This window comes from Caenorhabditis remanei, chromosome I (genome assembly GCF_010183535.1).
Source record: "Caenorhabditis remanei strain PX506 chromosome I, whole genome shotgun sequence".
In the NCBI taxonomy this organism is placed as follows: domain Eukaryota; kingdom Metazoa; phylum Nematoda; class Chromadorea; order Rhabditida; family Rhabditidae; genus Caenorhabditis; species Caenorhabditis remanei.
Genome location: NC_071328.1, coordinates 6,166,586 through 6,189,939, shown reverse-complemented (window position 1 = coordinate 6,189,939; position 23,354 = coordinate 6,166,586). Strand labels below are relative to the sequence as shown.

Sequence of the window (23,354 nt, the reverse complement as noted above, 5' to 3'; positions counted from 1 at the left end):
AAAAGTCAGATACTTTCACGGATCTGTGTAGCTCATGGTGAAGCATTCTATCTGGAAGACCCAACAACACTGAAATCAAAACTTCACGTCGGTTGTTCTTCATAAAGGACATTCTATAGAAATATTAAAAGTACGAGTGTTCTCTATAGATTTCTACAGGTTCATAATCATGATTTTAACCAGCAGAAATTTCTTCTGCTGTAAACTACATAATTATTTCCCATCTGGGTTCTTGAGCAACGATGATAAGTTCAATATTTCTAGTCTAATAATACAATTTTCAACATCTCTTTACCTCAAAAAACTTCGAAAACTTAAAAAAAAACTCACACTATATCTTGCATTGTGCGACTTCATTTCTTAAAATAGTTGGTTTCTGTTTCCTTTTTCTCATGTCAATATCATCTTTGACCACCCAAAGAAAAGAAGACGTTGACTTTCTCTCTTTCTCTATTTCTCTCCATCTCCCATTGCCTCTAACTTCTATCAGCAGTAGCCGTAAACAAGTGCAACAAAAGAGAAAATAACCAGTTCTCATCAAAAATTCAAAACGTTTATATTTGGGACGGAGACACAAAAAAGTGTGCGAAGAAAAAGGGGAAAAATAATCAAAAAAGTAAAAAAAAAGTGGTATACAAGACAAAAAAAACAGAAATTGTATAATTACACGTTGCAGGGGACAAAACATACTTGATTGCGATGCCTACGATAAGGTGTCCTCGATGTGACAAATACTTTTAGGTCGTTGGGCTCACTTTCAGCATTTTCAGACTAGACTTGGGTCCGGAAGGGGGCTCAATGACCTAAGGGATTCACCGTAATCTCAACAAAAAATCGATGAGGGGAGCAAAGAAAGGCAGAAAGGAAGAAATGGGGGATGTTTTAAAGGATTCAGATGACATAGAGAGTGAAGGCGTTGACTAGGCTTTTTGTAAAATATTAAAGTTCTTTTCGGAGGGATGACAGTAATACGGGGAAGGATGTAGAAAGCTTTGCGGATGGGAGAGAAGGGATTCACAATAAATATCGATCGAATTTTCAGAAAAATGTGTTCTTTTTTTCAAAAAATTTTCAGACACAAAATAAAATATGATGGAAAAAATGGAAATGAGAGAAAGAGTCAAATGGGCGAGAAAGGAGAATAAAGCGTGATTGTGAGAGAGACAATTGATTTGGAGAGAAAGAAAAAAGAAGGCCCACGGGGGTACAGTACGATTGGGACCGTCCGTTGAACCCGAAAGGTTTGTGTGCAGGGATGAGGGGGATGGGTGTGCAGTACATAGAGAGTGTGGTCTAGTGATAAGAGAGAGAATTAGGGGGAGTTGGGAGGAGGTATCAGGTAGATCAAAACATTGTAAACTAAGTAATCACGAATCCATTGAAACCTCTCTTCTAATTCCCGAAATCCCCCCGACTGAGAGACAAAGAAAATAGAGAATTCATTTTTTGAAGGCAAGCTTGATTTGGGTGGGAGTGGAGAGGGATAGGATTATCAAAGAGTTTTGTGTCGTTGTGCGAGAGAGAAAAAGAAAACAAAAATACTAGAAAAATCGATTAAATCAAAGTATATCACAAAGACTTGAGCCTCGTGGCCGATCGACAATTCCAGAAGTGAAGTGGAGGTTCGATAGGGATCGACATCGGCCACAGAACAAGGTGGTTGAGTAGTAGAGATGGATTAGAGAGAGAGAGAAAAGGAAACGCACATAAACGGCAAGAAGAAGCTTTTTGTTTTGGGGATGAGGGTGGATGGTTGCTTGGATTCAGAAGAGAGATAGAGAGAGGATCAGAGAAAACGAGAGAAGACTTGAACGGTGCATACAAATAGATATAATACTTACTCTTTCCCCTTTTAATGAAATATTAAAATTAAAAAAGAAACAACCGGCTTGAACACATTCGGATCACACACGGAGAAAAAGAAGAAGATGAAAAAAAATGCAGAGAATCTGATGCGGGAGGGAGGGGGCGGGGCTTAGAGAAGTTCATATTGTCGGAGATGAATACGTTGAATGATGTCACGACAATCATTGAATACTCGACGGATGTTCTCTGTGTCGACGGCACATGTGAAATGCGGATAGCAATGATGTCGACCGTCGCTGTTCGCCGTTGAGATCCTCTGAAAATCAAGGGTATTGAAGAGAGGAGAATTAGAAGAATTGAGCAGTTCTGATTCGGAGGAAATTAAGATGTTTGTTACAATCATGTTGTTTGTGTCAATAAGCTTCGCTATCTTACAAATGATCAGACCAAATTTTATTTAAAAAATTTGATAAACATGATTATGCTCGAAAAATTATTGAAAGGATTTCGCTCATTTCTTAGAAATTATTTTTCACTTTTGCAACTATTGAACACCCTATTCACTCTACACCTTAAACTAATGTTTTCATTTGACAAGTTGGTTTCGCCGTGACATTTTATAACTTCGCTCTACTGAAATCCTCATTAAAAAATTTTGCAGCTACAAAGTTCTACCGTACTCTATGGATAAATGCTATGAATTTTCACTTTGCCGGAGCAGAAATACAAATATTTTTTTAGATAAAATTTTTTTCTCAAAAACAAAAAAGAGAACGAGGAAAAAGTGCTTACTTTCATTTTTTTTAAGTGCTTACTATTCATGTTTCAAGTTTCTTAATCTAGAGATAATGTTTCAAAATGGCTAACTTTTTTCAAAATTATACAAAATTTCAGTTGAATTCCTCATCCAAATTTTTATTTTTCAATCAGAGACCCCTAGCATGATCAACAATTTTTGTGAGATCAGCTCAGTTGCTCTTCTCAATAAAAACCGGGAAGCTTAAGTCCCATAATCTTTTTCCAAAATCCATATCCTATCAGTCTCAGCCGGATAAAGTTAATCCCAGTTAATCGTCAGCTCATGATTGAGCAACTTATTCAAAAAAGACCGAGTATTATTAGAATTCTCACGAGGCCCGGATTAGAGATTAATCCATCCGAGTAATCCAGGTGAGTCTATTCCGGAAATAGATCGGGTAGACTATTTTTAGATTTTCAATGTTATTTTTAGACGGCAACACTTTTTCGTGATATTTTTTAAAAATAATTGATAAATACTCACTAGAAATTCTCCTCGAATGAAATATTTCGCTCTGACAACATCCTTATCCTCTTGATTATCGTAAACTGCATCATTTGGCAAGTTATATCCTTCGAATTCCGGGAAAAATGATTCCAGCAAATATCGTTTCGCCTTGATTTTCTCTGCCAAAAGATCTTGTTTATTCAGGAATAAAATGACTGAGATCGTTTTCAGCCAACGATTATTCCAGATGTTTTTGAATAGGGCAAGCGATTCTCGTAGTCTGAAAAACGAGGAGAATTGAGATTTCGAAGTAAAATTTTTTAATTTATCAATGAGAATAAAAACTCACCGATTCTGCGTGTTATCTTCCCAAAGAACCAAGTTATACGAAGACGAAGCACACACGAATATGATGGCCGTCACGTCGTTAAAACATTGAATCCATTTTCGCCGTTCGTCTCGCTGGCCACCCACATCGAACATACTGAAAACATTCCATAGGGAATTTCAGAATATAATGCATTTTGAGACAACCTGTAGAAAAAAGCAGAACTGCATCTCAGTTCTTACAGAATTTAACCCAATTTTTATTTTTTAGTTTTTCAAAATTTCTAATTAAAAAACTCACTGAAATCTGACTTTATCCACTTCGAATTTTGTCTCAAATATTCCAGTTGTCATCACACGACATCTGAGAATATCTTGCTCTGATGGATCGTATTTGTCTTGGCGCACAACGTCCACTTTGTCGAGAAAACTGAAAGTTTAAAGATTGGAATATCACCTCGGAGTAAAATCTTTGACACTGTACTTTGTCAAAATAGAATTGTGAAAAATCTTTTTTTTTGCGTTCCCACATTTTTCAAATACATTTCGGTGGAGCGCAGTTGCAGAACTCGCGAAGCGATGCTACACGATCTCCAAATTTAATCGGCTTCTCAGAGATAAAGTTTCAAATAATCAACTCACTATTGTGCACAATCGATCAATTGATACTCGCTGCTCCTCTCATAACATGCCAGCACTCCCTTGTCTCTCCAACATTTTAATATGTGATCGTAGAATTCCTGTAGAAACAAATGTTGGGATTTTTAATCTTTTCGTTACATAAAAAATAACTCAAAACAAAGAAATTATAGGTTATCGGTTCCAGCCTACGCATAGAAACCAGAAAATCTTTTTGTAATAATTATAGTAATAACAAACATTAAACTGATCTGATCAATTACCGTATCCTACTTTTTAATTTCATATTTTCAGCTCATTCTCAGAATGACTCATGTATGTCAGTTTTTGGTCTTTCCCCCCACATACTTGAGAGTAATTATCTTCTGGATCGTTGGTGATTCGTAGAACATGATCGCGGCTAATTGCCGTACTCGGATCCTCCAATGAGATGGGCGGTTCGATTTCTGTCATTGCACGTAGAATTACCTGCAATTTATTATTTTTGTGTCTGAGCAAGAGTATGTGTTGTGGTTTTATTAGTTTTGTTGGTTTCTGGATAGTCTGAACTGGTTTTTGTTTGGAATCTGAAAGGTCTGGTTGATTGTAAAATGTCAGTAATTGTTGGTCAACTTATGGAGTTCCCCAAAAGTTTGTTGAATTCAAAATATAGTTCTCCGTATTAATTAAATCTAGATCTGAACATCTATAGTTGACAACTTTTTTCATTATTTTCAGCTTTTCAAAAAATCCCTGACACCATGGCATCCTTCCCAAGTTGACCTTCTTCTCTTGAATGGTACGGCCCACTGTCAACGTCCCTCTGTTCAAATTCTCTCATATTTCATATCTTTCTCCCATCAATTTTCTCGCTCGTTACCCTCTAGTATAATTGGTGTCTTCTTCTTCCTTTTTTTGAATAGAAAAGTGCCTGTCTCCTCTTTTTTGAGTAAAATTCAATTAATCATAGTCCTCCGGGGTCCCCGATTTTCTTCCACAAAATCACACTTCATGCACATACTAGGGGTCCTTTTCTCTCTCTTCATATATTGAAGTGAAGAGGGAAAAGAAGAAAAAAGAAGAAGGGCGGTCTCTTTCTCTTGTGCGCATTGAAGGCGGCGCGGGTCCCTCTACTTCTCGAAAGAAGAGAGTTTTTTCTGGGGGCCCCTTCTTTTTTCTTCTTTTTTTTCTTCTCTGAGTCTAGTCTCTTTGGGAGTGAGAGGCAACGAAAAACTGGACGAGGGCCCCCGTCTCTCTCCGCGAAAAGGAGAAAAAATATCAGGCCAGCTGACACATTTGTATGCATTATATGCCTTAAAATCGATAAGCGCGCAGTTGAGAAAAGGGGGGGGGGAATTCTAAAAATAGACACACTTTTTCTCTTCTTCTCTCTCTCACTCTCTTCTCTCACTTCCCGCCCGTTTTCATCAGTTTTCAGCACCAGATCATATTGATACGAGAAAGAGAAAAAAGAAGGGAGAGAGAGAGAGAGAAGGTGGTGCTCCTGCTGCTTGATTTGTTTATCAACCAACCATTGGAGAGAAGGAGCCAACACCACAACTAGCACCACAACTCCGAGAAGTTATTAAACAGAAGTTTGATTGGAAAAAAGAGAAAAGTTATACGGAATTTTAGAGCCAGAAATTTGAGAAACGGAATTCTAACGTCGACAACTCCGGACGGAGAATCAGAAAATGGAAATCTTGAATTTGGAAACCGAAGTTGATATTCTTGATTCAGAATCTGAAGTTTGCTGCTAAGAATCTATGAGCATGGAAGAGGAAAATCAGGAAGAAATCCTGAAAACTGTCAATTCAAATTTCAGATTCAGATATCGGCGCACGGTTTCAAAAAGGAAGATCCAAAGTTTTGAAATCTAGAAAACTGATTTCCGAATTCCGAATATCAATTCCAGAAATTGGAGGCTGTAAAAATAGGTTTCAGTCTGCAATTATTCGATACCGGAGTTTGATAGATTCTGATTCTCATTAAATCCAAATCAGAGAAAAAAAAGAATTCCAGATGTACTCATTTGAAAGTTAAAACTTCCAACATCTAAATCATCATATCCCATATAAAAATTATGAATCTGGAAACTATTGCCTTGATCGATTACAGTAATCCAAAAATTGAAAAAAACAGTTTGGATCCTATTATACCAGAACCACTTGATTTTATCAATGTAGTTATTGAATATAATTCTTTCTTGATCTAAAATAATTTCAGCCTCGAATCAGAAATTCCAGATCTATGTTCAAGTATAACTGTACTCTCTACAAAATACGTGAGTCATTCAGACTTTCTCTGAGATTCTCAAACTAATTTCAACCAAACCACGTTCATACAGTAACCAGATTTTTAACCGACCATCCAGACCATTGCTTTTTCAATTTCAGTTCCGAACCTGCATAGCATCTCGAACATTCCGTCGAATATCTTTAATCTTTTCTCTTTTTTCATCTGCATTAAATCCATTGATATGAAGAATACGCATCTGCTTCACAATTGTGCTTTTTCCACTTTCACCAGCGCCGAGAAGAAGGAGGCGATGAGTTGCTCGCATCACCTACAAAAACATGGATTTCTATGTCTCTCTCTTTCTCTTCGATTTTCGATTTTCTGATTGATTTTTCACAGGGATTCACGTCCACAGCCAAGGGGAGATCTGTTACAACATTTCGTCGGGATGGGATGGGTCCCCCCATCAGCACTATGTTGCCCCGGGGGCCCCCGGGGCAGCCGACCGAACTCTCTTCGCAACCCCCCTCTCGCCGCCTGGCCTCCGAAATTCGCACAGCCCGCCCGAAGCCACCCCCCCCCCCTTTTTCCTTCTTCTTCTTCTTCTTCTCCTCCCTTTTCTTCATCGATCAATATTTCAACGATGTGTTGCTGGCCTAGTCGAAGAAAAAGAAAAAAAAGAAAAAGGGGAAAAGAAGGGACCGGAGGGACGGCTTACCGGTTTAATAGCAAAGCGTCTTTTTGTTTCGGAAGACCATTTTTGGGAGAGAAGAGAGAGAGAATTAGGCCGTAATGGGACAGGCGAGGGGACGACGGCGGGAGGGGACACACCAATTATCCCGACGAAGAAATATATTCCTGATGACTTTCTTTTGGGAGGTTTCAGATCTATTTTCAGATTGTTTTCAGACTGATAAGCTAGTAGTACTAAAAATAGTACTCATTGGGACGAAAATAGATACGGAAGCACAGTGCAGCCACTATCAAACATCACTTTTGTAGTTTGAAATTTCGAAAATTTGGTTGCTCTGAGTACTAATTGCAGATTGAAATTAAATTTCAGCCTCCTTCGAAACCTATATCATCAATCTATGTGATCGGGAGACGAGGCTTCAAGCTCACACTTGATTGGCGGCAATTTCAAAATGACGCTAAATGACATTTGCCGCCCGCCACGGAATCTATTTTTAGAGCAAAGTCACTATGAGACTACATGACTTTGAAGCTATGATTTAGAGAGTCATGATTCCCAAAAAGTCATCAGAAATTTAAATCTTTTGTAATTAAAAGTTTTGATCTACATTTTCAAAAACATACCTGTTTATCCTTTGCCAACTGCTCTTCAATCTGCTTGTTAACCTTCCTGGCTTCTCGGCCCTCGGCATCTGCACCAGCGCCGACGCAGCCCATAAGGCGCATCTCGACGCTTCGGCGTTGACGACGACTTCTCTTTTTTCCGATTCAGACGATCGCGTCGATTTGGTTTTCGGATATGGAGGAGTATGTGTAGGATAAGTAGACGTTGAAAAAGATGATGACGAAGCGAGCGGAATAGTTAACGGCGACGTGATGGAGCAGTGCCAGTGCTCACCAGATGGGGGGCCCAAAAATAGAAAATTAATGAAAGTGGAAACAAGAAAAGTTGAAGAAGAACACGGTATACGGTACAGAAAAAGATAGGGGGTTCGTGATGTGTCACGATTCAGTTGGGAATGGTTTCAGAATCGGATCAGACTCGCCACAACGTGTGTGTGTGTTCACCACGATGTCGTCGTTGGGGCCTTCGCGTCTTCTTCGTGTATCGGACAGCAGCACAGCCCAGCAGCAGCACAGACAAGTATGCAAACGTCGAGAGGAGACGAGAGACAGAGACACACAGATACACACAACTAACACACGCACTCTCTTTCTCTCTATCTCTTTTTCTCTCTCTCTCTCTCTCTCTCTCTCTCTCTCTCTCTTTTTCTTTCTCTCACTCAAAAGTGTGTGTGTGAGTGTGAGTGCTCGCCTTGCCCCAGTCCAGCAAATACTCTCTCCTTCTCGCCCATTTCCCCAATGTCTCCATGATTCAGATGCTCCCTTCTTCCTCCCTTCTCACCCTCTTTTCATCTTCTTCCTTCTCGTCGCCCCGCCGCACCAAGACCGGGGGACCAAGCCATCGGCCGCCGTCGCCGCTGACTGCTCGGCCGGCGTGCAGCCTCTCTCTCTCACTCTTCTCATCCACTCTCTTCAACCTTCCGAATATTTCTTAAATGCTTTATCGTCTGTTTCTCCCCGAGTTCTATGCTTTGTACCCACTGCATCCTCAATTTCTCAGGCTGTCGAGGGGGGTGGGGCACGCGCCGCTCCCTCTCTTGCGTCGCGGTTTGAAAGCACCGCGAATTTGAATTCGAGTTTTTTCAGGTTTTCGGACTGGGGTCATTCAGGAGAAAGAAATTGGTTTCCGTCTTTCAGATGGGTTCATGACAAAGAGGGTTACTGTAGGTTAGATCGTAGATTGTTGAATGTCGGGATACTGTAACTTTGTCAGACACGCATGCTCTTTTTTATCAGTAAGAATAACAGGAAACACGTGATTTCCAAATTGAAGCGCTAGAAATAAATTTCGCAAGTCACTGTTCCTCTGGTCTGAATATCTGACTTCACGGAAGTATACTGTAGTCTTACTGGTTTTCATTCAAGAAACAATGCTCCATAAATATCGCGCTTCAACGATTTCAAGTGGCAATTTTTCTGCTTCTCGTTTCGAAATTGCAAATCTATAATACGTTTATTTGTTTTTTTTTTAACTATCAGAATGTAGATTATCTTTCGTTTCTTAAAGTAAGATTACTGTAGGTTACTGTAGTTTCCTTTTTTCTCAGCTTTTCGTCTCTTTCTTATCCTTTTTCCGAAATTTCTAACATTTCGCAACTTAAACTTTCTCTCGAACCACCCTACCGTACCTTTTTCTTTTTACGTGTACATTTTTGCTCAGGGTACTGTAGATTACTCCCTTTTTGCACTCATTTCTAACAAAAACTTTGAAAACAATCTAAATTTTCTGAGAGTCTGAAAATCTACAATGGAATGCAACTATAATTCGGTAACCTACCTTTTTTTAGAATATCAGTAATCTGAAAGAATCAATGTTTGCAAAATAAAGTGAAAATCACAAAAATTCGAATGCTTTTAAAAAATTTCCGAGTCAAGCATAAAATTTTCTCAATTAGACATGGTTTAAAACATGAAAACGTAATTTTTTTAACGTTTCTCTGCAATATATCTTTGTTTTTCTATTTAGGAAATATGAAATATTTCATGAAATTGAATTTGAAAAACTGTAAAATTTTGTTTTCATGACCAGGATCCATAAGTTTCTTAAAGATTGCCCTTTTGGTTCGTATATCGAAAAATTCGCCATTTTTACGCATTATTCTCACCTTATTTTCTAATTTTAATATCTTTTCTCTAACTTCAAAATCCGGTTAATTTCCTTCATCCCGCCGACACACCAAAACTACGTCAAGTTCTTACTGACATGTTTCAAGTTTTTCGCCTCGGATCGGAGAACGCGCCTTCGAAAAAAGAAGAAGCGTGACTCATTTCTCTCTGTATAAATGATTTCGAAATCGATATATTTTTAAGATGATAAATTCTTCGCGAGATGGAAATTTTACTATTCATTCCGTAGGAAAATTGTTAGTGATTATCCGTTGATTGTTGAATGGCGTTCTTAAGATAATTGTCTCAAGTACTTTTCCGCCATGTGATTTTTCTATTTCAACATTATTGTGACTGTCTTATTTTGATTTTCCTAGTTTATGTGTTTCTTCTCGTGATTTCAGATTGAAATCTATCATTTATCCGTCTGAAAATCCTCTGTAATGGAATTTTTTTCTTTAAAGTTTGCCCTCTAACAAAATTTTTGACCTTGATTTTTTCCGCCTTCCTCATTCAAGTTTTACACTGAAGCCACTATAATCATTTCTTCTTCTCTACTTCATCTGCTTTTTCTCTTGATTTCGCGCTAATGTATCGATTTTATGAAGTTAAAGTTTAATTATTTCAGCGTCGTCATCAACCGCTCAATAATCGCCTCGATACAATGTCCAACAATACTGCTCTCGGGGTATGTTTCTGATAGTTTAACCAAACGTTTTATTTTCAAAAAAGTTTCCTAATTTTTGGCGACGAAATGATCTATTATTTAAATTATGAACTAATTATATTTAAATTATGAACTATCTAATTTTCAGAAGGCGATTGAATTGGTGACAAAAGCAACCGACGAGGATACAAAGGGAAATTATGATGCAGCTCTGAGGTTTTATGATCAGGCAATTGAATATTTCCTTCATGCGATAAAATGTAAGTTTTGGTATAATTATCTGAGAGAATAGTTTTAATTTTTGAAGTTTCCCGCTCAAGTTCCAACCTATTGTTCCTTATATTTCACATTTTCAGACGAATCACAAGGAGACAAACAGAAGAATGCGATACGTGACAAAGTGAATCAGTATCTGAATCGAGCTGAACAGATAAAACAGTTTCTGAAAGACGGGAAACAGAAGAAACCAGTGAAAGACGGAAAAGATTCGTCGGATGAGGATGATGACAAGAAAAAGTTCCAGGTAATGATTTCGGAACGATAAGAACGGGAATGTTTTAGTTTAGAGTTTTCTTAGTTCAGATTTACGATTTGTTAGATTAGAAGTATTGTCGCGACAAAAAAAATCCGATATTTTTTACCGACGCGTGTTTGCGGACTTAGTGCTAAATTATTAAATTTTGCACTGAGTCCGCAAACACGCGTCGGTAAAAAATATCGGATTTTTTTTATTTCGATAATATAATTGCTCAGATTTAGTCTAGAACTAAAGTTGCAACTGTCAACTTCAGTTTTTAACTTTTAGTCATTTTTAAATTTGCCTACTACTGAATCTTCGATTAGAATCTTTTGTAGTATTATGATCTAAATTCAACTCGAAACGCTCGAAATTCTAATTTTCTTTTTTCAGGATAAACTCTCGGGAGCAATAGTGATGGAGAAGCCAAATGTGAAGTGGGAGGATATTGCAGGACTCGAAGGAGCAAAAGAGGCATTGAAGGAGGCAGTTATTCTGCCAATCAAGTTTCCACAGCTTTTTACTGGTTAGTAGATTGGAAATGGAATTGGGGGACTGGGAAGGGTTATGGGGGAACAAAATTGATGTGTTTCCCAGAAAAATGGGTAAAAGTTTATACCGGAGTTGATTGATAATCTGAATTTTTTAGCTTCCCTGTTGATTCTTCATCTGAAAATCAATCGCTTAATTATTCCCTCTCAAGTTCAAAAAACTTTCCAGTTTTCCACCTGCAATTTCGAACTTTTCGTCTTAAAACACCTGAAAGTTGACATTTTTTACACATTTGATAATGCCATTTTGAGAGAAGTACAAAGATTTTTATTTTCAAAAAGAAACATGATTTGCGAATGGAATGACACTAGTCGGCTATATTTCAAACGGGATGACGAAAGAATCGGTGGGGGAAAAATGGGAATGACCGGGATGTGAGAAACGGGGGAATTGGCAAAAGATTGGATATGGTTGAGAGAAAACAGATTCTAGATTTTGGCAAGACGAACACTTCAAAATACTTTCTAGATGAGTTGAGCCTGCATATTATGCTGTTGAGCCACGTGATGGTAAGCACCGGGTGGAGCCTTATGCGTTCTGGCTGTCAATGCCATGTCTTCTTCTTTGATTATGAAAATACTGGCACCATACAGTACTGGAGCAACTATACACGGAACAAATGCGAACATTGTGCAAGCAATTGTCCATAATGTGTCCTGGTTCATTCGGACGGGATCAGTCGGGTCGAAACCGGTCAAGATGTAGAAGGGAAGAGTGTACAATGGACTGCAAAACATTAGTGTTAATTATTTATGACGTCATGGCGACTGAACAATGAAGGCTCAAAGGATGAGCAGAAAAGCAAGAAGTGAGAAAAAAAACACTTACCTTAACAAGAAAAAGTAGACCAGAAATCTGCTCTTGTAGAGACCCAGTGACTGAAATACTATCGGGCTGTGGAATAGTATCTGTAGGATTCTGAAGTAGGCAATTGTGGAGAACATTGCTGGAATGAAGACTCCAAATATCAATGTGTACGTCAAGAATTTCAATCCAGAATCCGAATGAGAGAATACGCATGTTCTGACGGCAGGTCCATAAATTGCGACGTGACCATTTGTGAGAGAAGGAAGAGATAGAAGCCAGGATATTATCCACGAGAGAACACATAATTTTGTAGGTGATAAACCGAACAATTGTTCATAGTGGATACGAGCAAATGTGAGAAGATGAACACCAGCAATGCAGAGATTCATCATTGCCATCACAGTCCAAACGGTTACTGTTATTGAGACCTGAAAATCAAGAATAATGAAATGAGGATGATTCGTTTAAAGAAAACAACAAGATTTGATCTGTGTTGTTATTCAAAAATTCTTAAAACTCAGTCAGTTAATTACATTCTGAAAACTTATTTCGCTTGACTAGATTCGTTTCACTTTGAGCAGTGACTTCTGACTAATAGCCTAACGATGTAATAGCGGCATTAGTCAGACTACAATTGCTAAGCTCCGAAAATTATAAACTTTGCAGTTTTCGATTCTGTTCTTTGCTCTGCATTATTACTGAATTCTTTTGATATACTCCCTCAGATGCAAAAATTATACCAAAGCGATGTCTTTGTAATTTTCAATATTACCTGAACTCTGCATAACCAATTGCTTCCTTGCAGTAAATTCACTCCAGTGAATACATTGTGTATTATAATTGGTACTAATACCAACAAGGCAATCAAATTGGTGAAACATAGATGAGCAATGAAATGAGACGAAATAAAGTTGTGATATAACTTTTGAACAATTATATACACTAGAAGAGAAGCATTCCCAATCACTCCAATACCACTGATTACTGTGAAAATTAGAGCAAGAATTGGTGATGGAGCTGATGTATGTGTGGCGTTGTAATATTCTTCGTCAATTTCTGATGAGTTGAAGAAACCGTACATTGCGATTCTTCTAAGAGATTCTTCTGGAGAGGTTCAACTTTTTGAATTAAAAAAGAGAATAAAAAGGTTGGAATGTGTGAAGAAAGAATGAAAGAAGCGATGGGAAAATGAGAATCTTGAGTGGTTCTTTCGTCGCGTCTTCTTCTTCTTTTCCTTCGTCTCCAGATGACTGCACCACACAACGCCAGTGGGTGCTGTGCTCACGAAGAAGACGATAGACTAGAAGCAGAGACACAGGGAGAGTGTTTTGTGAGTGAATTGTGTGAGTGAGCGTCTACTAGGAGGCTTAGAGACTCGTTTTCTTTCTTTTTTCTCTCGTACTCTCTATCTCTATCCGGTGGTCCTACTCATAGAGCAGTAGGAGCAGGAGCAGCAGCAGTGCCATCGCTGCTGTTTTCGCTTCACTTCTTCTTCTTCTATGCCCTGAGGCTCCTGCTGCTCCACAAGCCACTGCTCGGAAGAGGAAAAGAAGGAGCAAGAGAGGCTCTCTCACTCTCATGGTTTTCAAAAAAAAAGAAGAAAAAAAACTGAAGACTTTTTTCTCTTCTTGTTCTCACTACTCTCGCTCCAGACGGACGAGACAGAGACTTCTAGTATCGATTAGTTTGGACACTACTATTGAAGAAAAGATGAAGAAAAAAAAACAGAGAGAAGGAGCTCCACATATATACCCAGAGAGACACACGTGTATGTGCTCCATCTCTTCTTCGTTTTCTTCTTGTTTCTATTTTTGGAATGACGCAAGTTGGAAAGAAGAAAAAAGAAGAAACGGGTTCTTCTAGTGCACCACGACAGAGCCTTTTTTAATTAAGTTTTTAGAGGAGATAGATGTTCGTAACCCCTCGCTTCGAGAAAAAAAATTGGGTAGAAGAGAGGGAAATTGAAAAAAGAGGGACTAACTTGCGGGAACTGAAAAATGAGTTTATGTGAAAGTGGAGCATATGAGAGAATGGAAACGACTGGAAGAAGAATGAGCAGGAGAATGAGATGGATAACATGCAAGGAATGCGGCTTCTGGAGCCAGACTCCATCGGGAATGAAAACATCAGGAGCGTCTGCTTGATTTATCAATCATGATTTCACTGGTTTCAAAATCACGGATGACTGGCTTCAAAATAACAAAATTTAAAAAGAGCCTTAGGATCAACGAATTCGTAGATTATAAGATCAGTCTGATCTGAATCTGTTGTTCTGAGTGATGTCAGATTTATTTTAGAATCGGCTTAACTTTCTAAAAGTCAAATCTGCAGAAATAATCAGATTCAAGAATCTATTCCAAACATCAAGTCTCATAAACGAATAAATCTTGAGATGATGATGATAGTTTTTATGACTTTTTCTCCTTTCACATTTATATTTCGCTTCTGTTTCCCAATGAAATTGTCTCACATGTTCCGAATGAAAAACAAAACATAAACATTCTTCATGTGATTCAAGGCATCGGATGAAATTTGAACGTCGGACACTGAATCATTTTTACGGGAAAAATAATGAGGGGTAGTCAAGGTAACAAAGCACGTGACTCGTATGAAAGTGCAGCTCAGTATGTCTAATGAACTTGAAAGGCTCTAAAAACGAAACAGGAATTTCAGATTGTGAAGTTTCAGAAACTGAGATACAAACAAAAAGCAGGGGCAGTTCTTTATACAAACGGGAAATCCCTAATTTCCTGTCAGCAAAAAGGATGCTGAACCAATTTAGAATGAAAAATAGCCCAGTTACTCTATAATACCTCCCTTTTCCAGGAAACCGCAAGCCATGGCAAGGAATTCTGCTATTCGGACCACCAGGAACGGGTAAATCATACATTGCAAAAGCCGTCGCCACCGAAGCTGACGGATCCACATTCTTCTCAATTTCTTCATCCGATTTGATGTCGAAATGGTTGGGAGAATCTGAAAAGTTGGTCAAGAATCTGTTCGCTTTGGCCAGAGAGCACAAGCCATCAATTATCTTTATTGATGAGGTGATTTTGCTGAAACTCGTTGTCGAAATTGTATTCTCATTTTCCTTATTTCCAGATTGACTCACTGTGCTCAGCTCGTTCGGATAATGAAAGTGAAAGTGCAAGACGTATAAAAACCGAATTCATGGTGCAAATGCAAGGAGTCGGACTGAATAATGACGGTATTCTTGTACTAGGTGCAACAAATATTCCATGGATTCTTGATGCTGCTATTCGGAGGTAGGAAATTCAGAAGATTTTCGAAGTCCCTCAAGTTTACCGTTTTGGTTTTCAGACGTTTCGAAAAGAGAATTTACATTCCACTTCCCGATATTCATGCAAGAAAAGAAATGTTCCGAATTGATGTTGGAAAGAACTACAACACATTGACAGATCAAGATTTCAAAGTGCTGGCAGAGAGATGTGAAGGATATTCTGGTTATGATATAAGTATTCTGGTGAAAGACGCATTGATGCAACCGGTTAGACGAGTGCAATCAGCTACACATTTCAAGTGAGTTTCAAGAGATGTGGATAGGCTTTACAATTATATGTTCATTTTCAGACATGTTTCCGGACCATCACCAAAGGATCCCAATATTATTGTGAATGATCTTTTGTCCCCATGCAGTCCAGGAGATCCACACGCAATCGCAATGAGTTGGTTGGATGTTCCCGGAGATAAACTTGCCAATCCACCACTTTCTATGGTAAGAAAATTGTTTTGAAGTATGCCTTCTCTACTCGAATTTTCCATTTTTCAGCAAGACATATGTCGTTCGTTGGCCCAAGTGAAACCAACTGTCAATAATACTGATTTGGATCGTTTGGAGGCGTTCAAGAACGATTTTGGACAAGATGGACAAGAATAATTGATCTAATTTACTTTTTTCTTTGTTTTTTCTTTTGAGCTGGTTGTAAATAACTGTCTTATATTAATTATACCACATTCAATTTTGTATGTTTTTCCTTTTTCCCTTTCAGCTATTCTCCTTTTTAGCCCTGTTTTCTCGAATTTCAGGTCTCTGTGTCCTTTGTTTTCGTGATTATATCCAATGATGCTCCGATATTCCGTCTGTAACTTCTAGCCTAGAAAGCCCTTTTTAGAACTCCTGACTTGGAATATTGGGACCCATCTGAATGCTTCGGATTCTGAAGACGTTAGACTTGGAAGCAGCTCCCACTTTGACCTTAACTCCCACTATTTACCATATTGTTGTTTCTTATATTCTCCCCGATTCTTTGATTCCCCCAGAAACTGCACACACTTTTAAAAGTATATTTCTATTGTAAATGATGATGAAGATTGACACCCTCTACGACGTTGTATAGCGTTTGTTTTCTATGAATTTAGGATTAGATGGGGAAGCAAAAGATTTTTGGGTGAGAATCATTTGAGCGAAACAGAAAGGAAAAAAGATTCAAGAAGGATTAAAGGAGTTTCAGATTTGGAATGTCAGAATGTATGCTTAATTGAAATTTCTGAAAGTCAGAGTACAATAGATCGCACTTACTAAAATTAGAATGTTTCGAAATGGAATTTTTTGGAGGAAACGTCATTTAAATCGTCCTAAATCCGTCCATCTTCTTGGTATTATCCATTAGAACAACACGGCAGATGATTCTATTTCTTTCTCTCTTTCTGACGGCTCCATTCTCTCTCGTTCTCTGTCGTCTCTCGTCTCCACACACTATCTCACTCTCTAATTTCTCTGCGTCTCTCGTTTTTCCATCGATCAGAAGACGTGGAGGAGGCGAATGCTCTTCAGAAGAGAAGAAGCTGCGTCCCCACTCTTTTGGTCAATTTCGAAATACTCTCTTCGTCCAGAATGAACGTCGCTTTCCTGATCTTTTTGATGATTTATCGAGTGAATGCACAGGTTGGTTACTGTAATTGTGATAGGGGAACGGTAGTTCGAGGGATACTGTAGTTATGAGAAAATGCGGGAACTTGAAATTTCGAAAAAGAAAGAAAATAAGCAAAGATAGCCTAGAAAAAGAGAAAATAAAAGAAAATCTACATATTGTAAAGAACAACTTTTTTTTCAGTACGAGCCACAATCAAACATCGACCGATTAGCACAACGACCGGTATTGCCACAGTGTCCCCGTGAGTTTTTTCTTTTCAAAAAATCAAAGTCAGTAAGTTCGCTATATTGAACTCTGTCTGTAATGGATCCAACTAAACAACATGATATTCTTGAATTTCTGAAATCTGAATCCATGTTTTAGGAGAATGGGAATGGGCGTGTAGAAATGGAGAATGTATCGCCCATTATGATGTATGTGATGGAATTCAACAGTGCACTGACGGATCGGATGAATGGAATTGTGGAGATGGAAGGAGGTGAGAATTTCTTTTTTTTTCGGGAAGGAGAAGTACTAGAGTTGATTGAGAAAATCTAAAATTCACCAGATAGATGACAAAAGCGGGAGGAGGGATACCAATATTTAAAAAAAAAACCAATAAAGGGCACTTATTTTGAAATTGACGTCCTGCCAAATCGAATTCCCTTTTTTGACTTAAAATTGAGGGTCTTCTCTCCAGAAACTTCTTCTCACTAAAAAAAATGTTTCTGTATCAGATTAACAAATTAACGTTGTAGAAACAGACTATACAAAATCTGAAATCAATTTGAATTTACGATTTCAGCCCTTCTTAATGAAACTTGAACTTTTTAATTAAAAAAAATCTCTCTGTATGTTCTTGTATCCGGATGTCCTGCTGTTGTTATAGAAATATGTTATGGTAGATTCTTTAACTCAACCGTTATAAATGTACACTTCGTGTGAAATAAGCAACATTCATAAAATATTGAAATTAACCCCAATTTTCGTCATCTTTGCAGCCATTGAGTCTTCTTTCTCGAACCGAAAAACCAACGAAATATTTAATTGCTGTCGTTTTTGACGACCTCATAGTTATTTCCTTTTTCTTTTTCTTATCTTTACCCTTCTGCTGCTCCCCCTTCTTACGTCATCCCCAATTTCTCCTTCTTCTCTTCCTCGTTCTGATTATTGATTGATTTCTCCAAAGTTGAAGAGAATGGCTTATGAAGAGCCTCTATTATCTGAAATTCTCCAACAGGAGATCACAGATTTTCCGGAATTTTTTATGGAGTGAGTTGAAATAGAATTTGGAAACAGGGAAAAGAAAAATTGGAAAAAAGACACTAATAATTCATCAATTTTGCAGAGGAGGTGCTCCGATGGCTCGAGAAGGAGTTGCTCCACCACGGGAGAGCAACATGGCGAATACGGTAGCAGCAGTGGTGAAGGAGACAACTACAGTAGTCGCCGAGTCTTCAGGTTTGTCAATGGAGCGCTTTTACCAAAAACTCAATTAATTTCTATATAGAGCGTATTATTTCAGGTACCGTAACCATCCAATACACTCACATTCTCTTTGCTTTGGCTGCTTTTGTCATTCTTTCCGTTGCCGTGGTTACTGTAATCAAAAGAAGATCCCGACAGAAGACAGGATTCAGAAATCGACGTGGTGGACACAGTATCCTTCAACAGGATTCAGATGAAGACGATATTCTTATCAGCTCCATGTATTCTTGAACAAATGATTTCTGATATTTTTCACTTCTTTTCGGGTTCTCACTTATCATTCATTTATTTGCAAGACTGACAATTTACGTGAAATTTCTTTATTTTTGTTTAATAAATGTACCTATTTCACTTGATATTTTGTCTTGGAGGTGTCGATAAAGTTTTTCCAAAAATTTACTCAAATAAGGTTTTCAAAAACTAAAAAAGAAACATAAATTATATATCAGGCAATGTTGAACAAATAGACATTCCAGAAAAAAAGAAAGTAATTTAGATGGCTCCAGCGTCTTGAAGAAGCTTGGCAAGCTTTCCGTTCTTCGCGGCGGCAGCAGTGTCGTCACCTCCTCCGAAAAATTTTCCGTTGATGAAGACACGTGGCACGGAACGGGCTCCGGTTAGCGACTGAAAATTAATGCATTGAAGAATGGCAAAAGTTCATAATCAACTCACCCCAAGATAATTTTGAATCTCATCGCAATCCTTGCGCTCATCAATTTCGACCCATTGAAGGGCATCGGGCTTCACACTGACCGATTCGAGGGCAGCACGAGCCTTATGACAATACGGGCAGTACGATTTGCTGAAGACGACAACCTTTGAGGATTGAAGAAGTCCGTCGACGAAAGCCTTTGACATGGTTTTTCTGAAAAAAATAAATTTCAGGTTTATATTTAGTTGTTTGGCATAAAAATGGAGAGATTACTGATCATAAATAGAAAACTGATGAATAACTGAAGAATGAAACATGTGTGAGTAAAAGAGAAAGAGAGAGGTATATTGAATATCGGGAAGCAATTGGATTTAGTAAGACGAAAAAGTTAATTTCATATGGTACAGTGAGAAAACGAATAAAGTTTTTGAAGGAAATAAAGTGTTCTGAAAAGGAAATAATTTAACAACATTCAGGAGAAAAGCTGCGAGAAGAAACGATGTAACTGTAGTATTGGGAAAGAAAATGATGATTTTAAAAGGATTTTGAAACAAAAATAACACACGAGGGAAAGTTCTAGAGAAAAACACATGTCTTACGAAACTTTGTAAAGAAAAACAGTCATTCTCATTTGTTCTTATCGAAAGAAGAATTAATTTCGCTCTTAGAAGTTCAATCAGTAATCTGAATGAGACTGATCAACGTCTACTTTCTTCAGAAAGAGGAAAAGTAATAAATAAAGTGAGAAATCATTAAAATAATAAATAAGTATGACGCAATTTGTATGGTGTTAGAATAAGAGTTGGACTGTGGTCGGTAGAAATGTTGAAGAAAGAGTAAGCAATCAATAAGAGACGGTAGAGAAAAAGAGGACAAAACACTGGGAGTTGTAGAAGTATCGGGTAGGGGAAAACAGAACTGAACATATAAATTTAAAGCGAAAATCAGCAATAAAATAACACGAATTATTTCTCTTCTCCCTCAGTTTTCCCTCTCAATTTGCTCATAATCTTCTTGAAAATGCCACGTTTTTGTTCCTCTTCTTTCGCTTCGAATGGTACTATTCCGACAGCAAATGCCTCCAAACTGGGAGTGGTTTCAGAAATCCAGGAGCCATTTGCGTCGCGACGGGAGATAATAGGAGTTCCAATGAGTTGATGAATTGATTCACCCTGAAAAAATTGTTGTTTTTTTTTCGAAATACGACTAATCGCACCATTTTTTCATCTCTAACTGGAGTTTTCTCTCTCGTTTCTTCCTCTTCATCAGAAATATCAACGGCATCTCCTTTCTCTTCTGAATCTTCAGTTTTCTTACGGTCAACCACGAATCCATCATCATCTTCTTCTTCTTGAGATCCCTTCAACTTCTCTTCTTCTCGTTTCTTCTGAAGTTCCGAACGACGCAGACTATTCTCACGGAGACGGCTCTTCTCCGAATGTTCATGATCACGCGACACTTCCTGAAAGTAAAATGTTAACACAGGTGTCCAGACGACTTCTCCTTACCGTTTGCAACATTTCACAAAAGACATCAAACGGAGGAACCTCGAATTTCCCATTTTCTCGGTCTCTCAACGCGCGATATGATTTATTGAATCCCATATAGAAGTGCACTTTTTCAGTTTGAACAGAGGGCGCGGGGAGTTTTTCATCATCAATTCCATCTGATTTTTTTGAATCTTCCGAGAATATCTTCAGAGTTTCAAACTCTTTTTTCAGTGATTTTCTCAAATAACCGGGTGGATATCCACGATGGAAACCCATTCTTCTCATTCTGTAAACCCATTCTGGAATATCGTCAGGCCCGAGATTCAGAGCGTCTCGAAGTTTTTGACTCAAACGTCCTGGCTTGAATTTCTCTTCTTTCTCACTCGTGATTTTGGATATTCTTCCTCCATTTCCAGCTGATTGTTGCTTATCATTCAGAAACTCTTGCTTATTTTTTCGAATCGCTTGAAAATCTTTCGGTTCTGGACATTGAGAAATTGAGTGTTCGCCACGACAATTGAAACATAGATTCACTCGGCGTCGCTTTGGTTCTGGGCTTTCACCGGTCACTGCATCTGCCTGGAATTTTCGATGATGTAACAAAAATTCTAGAAATCCGTCCGTACCGGTTCCAGCATTCTCTTTCTCATTTGTTTCATCCATTCACTTGGCGTCGATTCTCCTTCAGCTGTCTTTGAAGTGCCATCTGGAGTATTGCAATGCTCGTCGCCTACTTCTAAATCATGAAAATCTTCATTCGGAATGATTCCCGAATGATTTCGATCGATCGTGAATAAATCGTCGTTCAATGATTCTGTATTCGGAGAATCTTTCAGTTCACCGTCTTCTGACATCTGAAATTTCAAAAAAAATATATAGGGAAGATAGGAAAAGATGAATGAACGAATGAGCAGAATGAAATGAAAACGGGCTGCAAAAAATAATGAAGTAGCTGGAAATTTTGGAAGGTCCAGAAATAAGTTCAGTCCAATTGGATGAAAATTCTTCGAATCGTTGCATTTTCAGTGATAAAATATAACATCACAGAGAAAAACTAACTGTGTGGTTCAAGATAAGCAAAATGAAAGCATTTTAAGTTGAAAAAAAATAGTGTTATTTTCCAAGAAAACATATCAAACCTTATTCACTGAACAACAGCAAAAAACATTTAACAACGTAAGAACATGATTAAAAATTGAACACCCGTATAGTATCATGTTGATATCATTTCTTCGATCGTTCCACCGGTTTTTACTGAAGATCTAGAGAGGTGAATACATTGTGTATAAAGTTGATTGGAGGTCAGGAAGCTATACATCCAGTGATTGTTCCAACTTAAGGAATTCTTTGTTATCGCGTAGTTTGGCGAGGAGAGCCTGGAATAGAAGATTTATCTTTAAAGAAGAAGTACAATCGCTCTAGCTGGAATTAAATTCAACATTTCCACTGCTTTTAATAGGTTCTCGGATACAAAATCTTGAATTTACCTCATTCTTGTTGATAATTCTCATCAATCGTTCCATTAATTCATGATCCTCTTCGGCTGAACTCAAAACTGCCAAAATCTTTCTCCTTAAGAATAACCAGTTCCATCTCTCTGCACCTATTGCAAACCCTTCCATTGCTCTCTCACAAACACTTCTTCGTATTTGATAATTCGGAACAACTTCTCCTGTCTTTTTCACGAATTCATCAATTATTGTCGCCAATTGACAAAACGGACTATTTCCGTTTGCATCTCCCAACTTTTGAAATACTCCGGCCAGTTTCTCGAATAGAATTGATGAAACTTGAGCTATCCGTTCTTTTTTAGTGGCATTTTCTGGTTTCATACTGTAAATTTCCTTGAGAAATCCAATTTTCAGATCTCCTGATAGCTGTTTTGATCGGATTTTTTCAGCGATATCTTCTATGATCTCGAGGGGTCCCTGATCAGAAATGGGCGAGGTAGGATTGAGTTTGGAGTGAAGACGATGGAAGAGAGTTGTTATTTTGGATTCTGAAGAAAAACAGAATATTGAAAACGAAAAACTATCCCACTAAAAAAAGAAAACTCTCGAAATTTTAGTAACACTTATAATTAACACTCGCAAAAACCCTTACCATTCCCTTCAAAAACAGCGGCGAATCCAAAAATTAAGGTGCTAGCCAGTGATATCGTTGTCGTCGGGGGCAATAATTTGTAATCGGAATCCGATAAATTCAGAAGAACCTGTGGAAACTTCAGCAGAAGCATTTCTATATTTTTAATGTCTTTTTGGAAATCCATCGTTTCCTTCGGAAGAATCCTTTGGAAAATTTGTTCAATCCGTTGATTTATTGACTTCTGATTCTGTCGATTCATGAGAATTTGCAGCTGGTTTTCAATGAAAATTACTGAATCTTCATCAACTGTTTTCAGTAAAGCCTTCCAAAACTCGTCATTATTGACATAAATCTTCAGATTCTTCAACTGCTTCATTAACATTGAGTGTTCATCGTCCGAAAATTTTCTCTTCTGCAGAAACAGATGGATTTCCAAACTTGAGAAATCTTGAATATATTCGAGTACGATTTCCAGCTCTGAATCCAGAATGAGTCCAGTTTTCGGATTGTTTTCTTTGATGTAAGGATGGAATGCCGAATTGGGACCAGCAAGAATTTCAATCA

The 23,354-nt window shown here is 38.0% G+C and overlaps 5 protein-coding genes and 1 pseudogene across 6 annotated transcripts; 3 read left to right on the top strand and 3 right to left on the bottom strand.

Moving 5' to 3' along the window:
• Positions 1-1,975: 1,975 nt before the first annotated feature.
• On the bottom strand, positions 1,976-7,654 carry GCK72_001108 (uncharacterized protein; the record flags this gene model as incomplete). The annotated part of the gene is made up of 8 exons (XM_003111201.2): positions 1,976-2,122; positions 3,089-3,332; positions 3,402-3,536; positions 3,681-3,809; positions 4,022-4,119; positions 4,367-4,486; positions 6,402-6,563; positions 7,553-7,654. The coding sequence occupies 8 exons, from the start codon at positions 7,652-7,654 to the stop codon at positions 1,976-1,978; spliced, it is 1,137 nt and encodes a 378-aa protein (XP_003111249.2).
• A 2,668-nt stretch (positions 7,655-10,322) lies between these two features.
• GCK72_001107 (uncharacterized protein) lies at positions 10,323-11,373 on the top strand (the record flags this gene model as incomplete). The annotated part of the gene is made up of 4 exons (XM_053722844.1): positions 10,323-10,346; positions 10,474-10,585; positions 10,682-10,848; positions 11,236-11,373. 4 exons carry the CDS (start codon positions 10,323-10,325, stop codon positions 11,371-11,373), a joined length of 441 nt encoding a protein of 146 aa, XP_053591489.1.
• A 485-nt stretch (positions 11,374-11,858) lies between these two features.
• On the bottom strand, positions 11,859-13,282 carry GCK72_001106 (uncharacterized protein; the record flags this gene model as incomplete). Its single annotated transcript, XM_003111071.2, has 3 exons — positions 11,859-12,120; positions 12,223-12,629; positions 12,974-13,282. The coding sequence occupies 3 exons, from the start codon at positions 13,280-13,282 to the stop codon at positions 11,859-11,861; spliced, it is 978 nt and encodes a 325-aa protein (XP_003111119.2).
• Positions 13,283-13,447: 165 nt separating this feature from the next.
• Positions 13,448-16,099, top strand: GCK72_001105 (annotated as a pseudogene). Its single transcript has 6 exons — positions 13,448-13,544; positions 15,028-15,248; positions 15,304-15,467; positions 15,523-15,741; positions 15,793-15,937; positions 15,992-16,099. Coding segments are annotated over exons 1-6 (954 nt in total).
• A 957-nt stretch (positions 16,100-17,056) lies between these two features.
• On the top strand, positions 17,057-18,794 carry GCK72_001104 (uncharacterized protein; the record flags this gene model as incomplete). The annotated part of the gene is made up of 5 exons (XM_003111405.2): positions 17,057-17,107; positions 17,277-17,337; positions 17,460-17,574; positions 18,424-18,536; positions 18,601-18,794. The coding sequence occupies 5 exons, from the start codon at positions 17,057-17,059 to the stop codon at positions 18,792-18,794; spliced, it is 534 nt and encodes a 177-aa protein (XP_003111453.1).
• A 261-nt stretch (positions 18,795-19,055) lies between these two features.
• Positions 19,056-19,421, bottom strand: GCK72_001103 (uncharacterized protein; the record flags this gene model as incomplete). The annotated part of the gene is made up of 2 exons (XM_003111274.1): positions 19,056-19,187; positions 19,236-19,421. The coding sequence occupies 2 exons, from the start codon at positions 19,419-19,421 to the stop codon at positions 19,056-19,058; spliced, it is 318 nt and encodes a 105-aa protein (XP_003111322.1).
• Between the last annotated feature and the right edge of the window lie 3,933 nt (positions 19,422-23,354).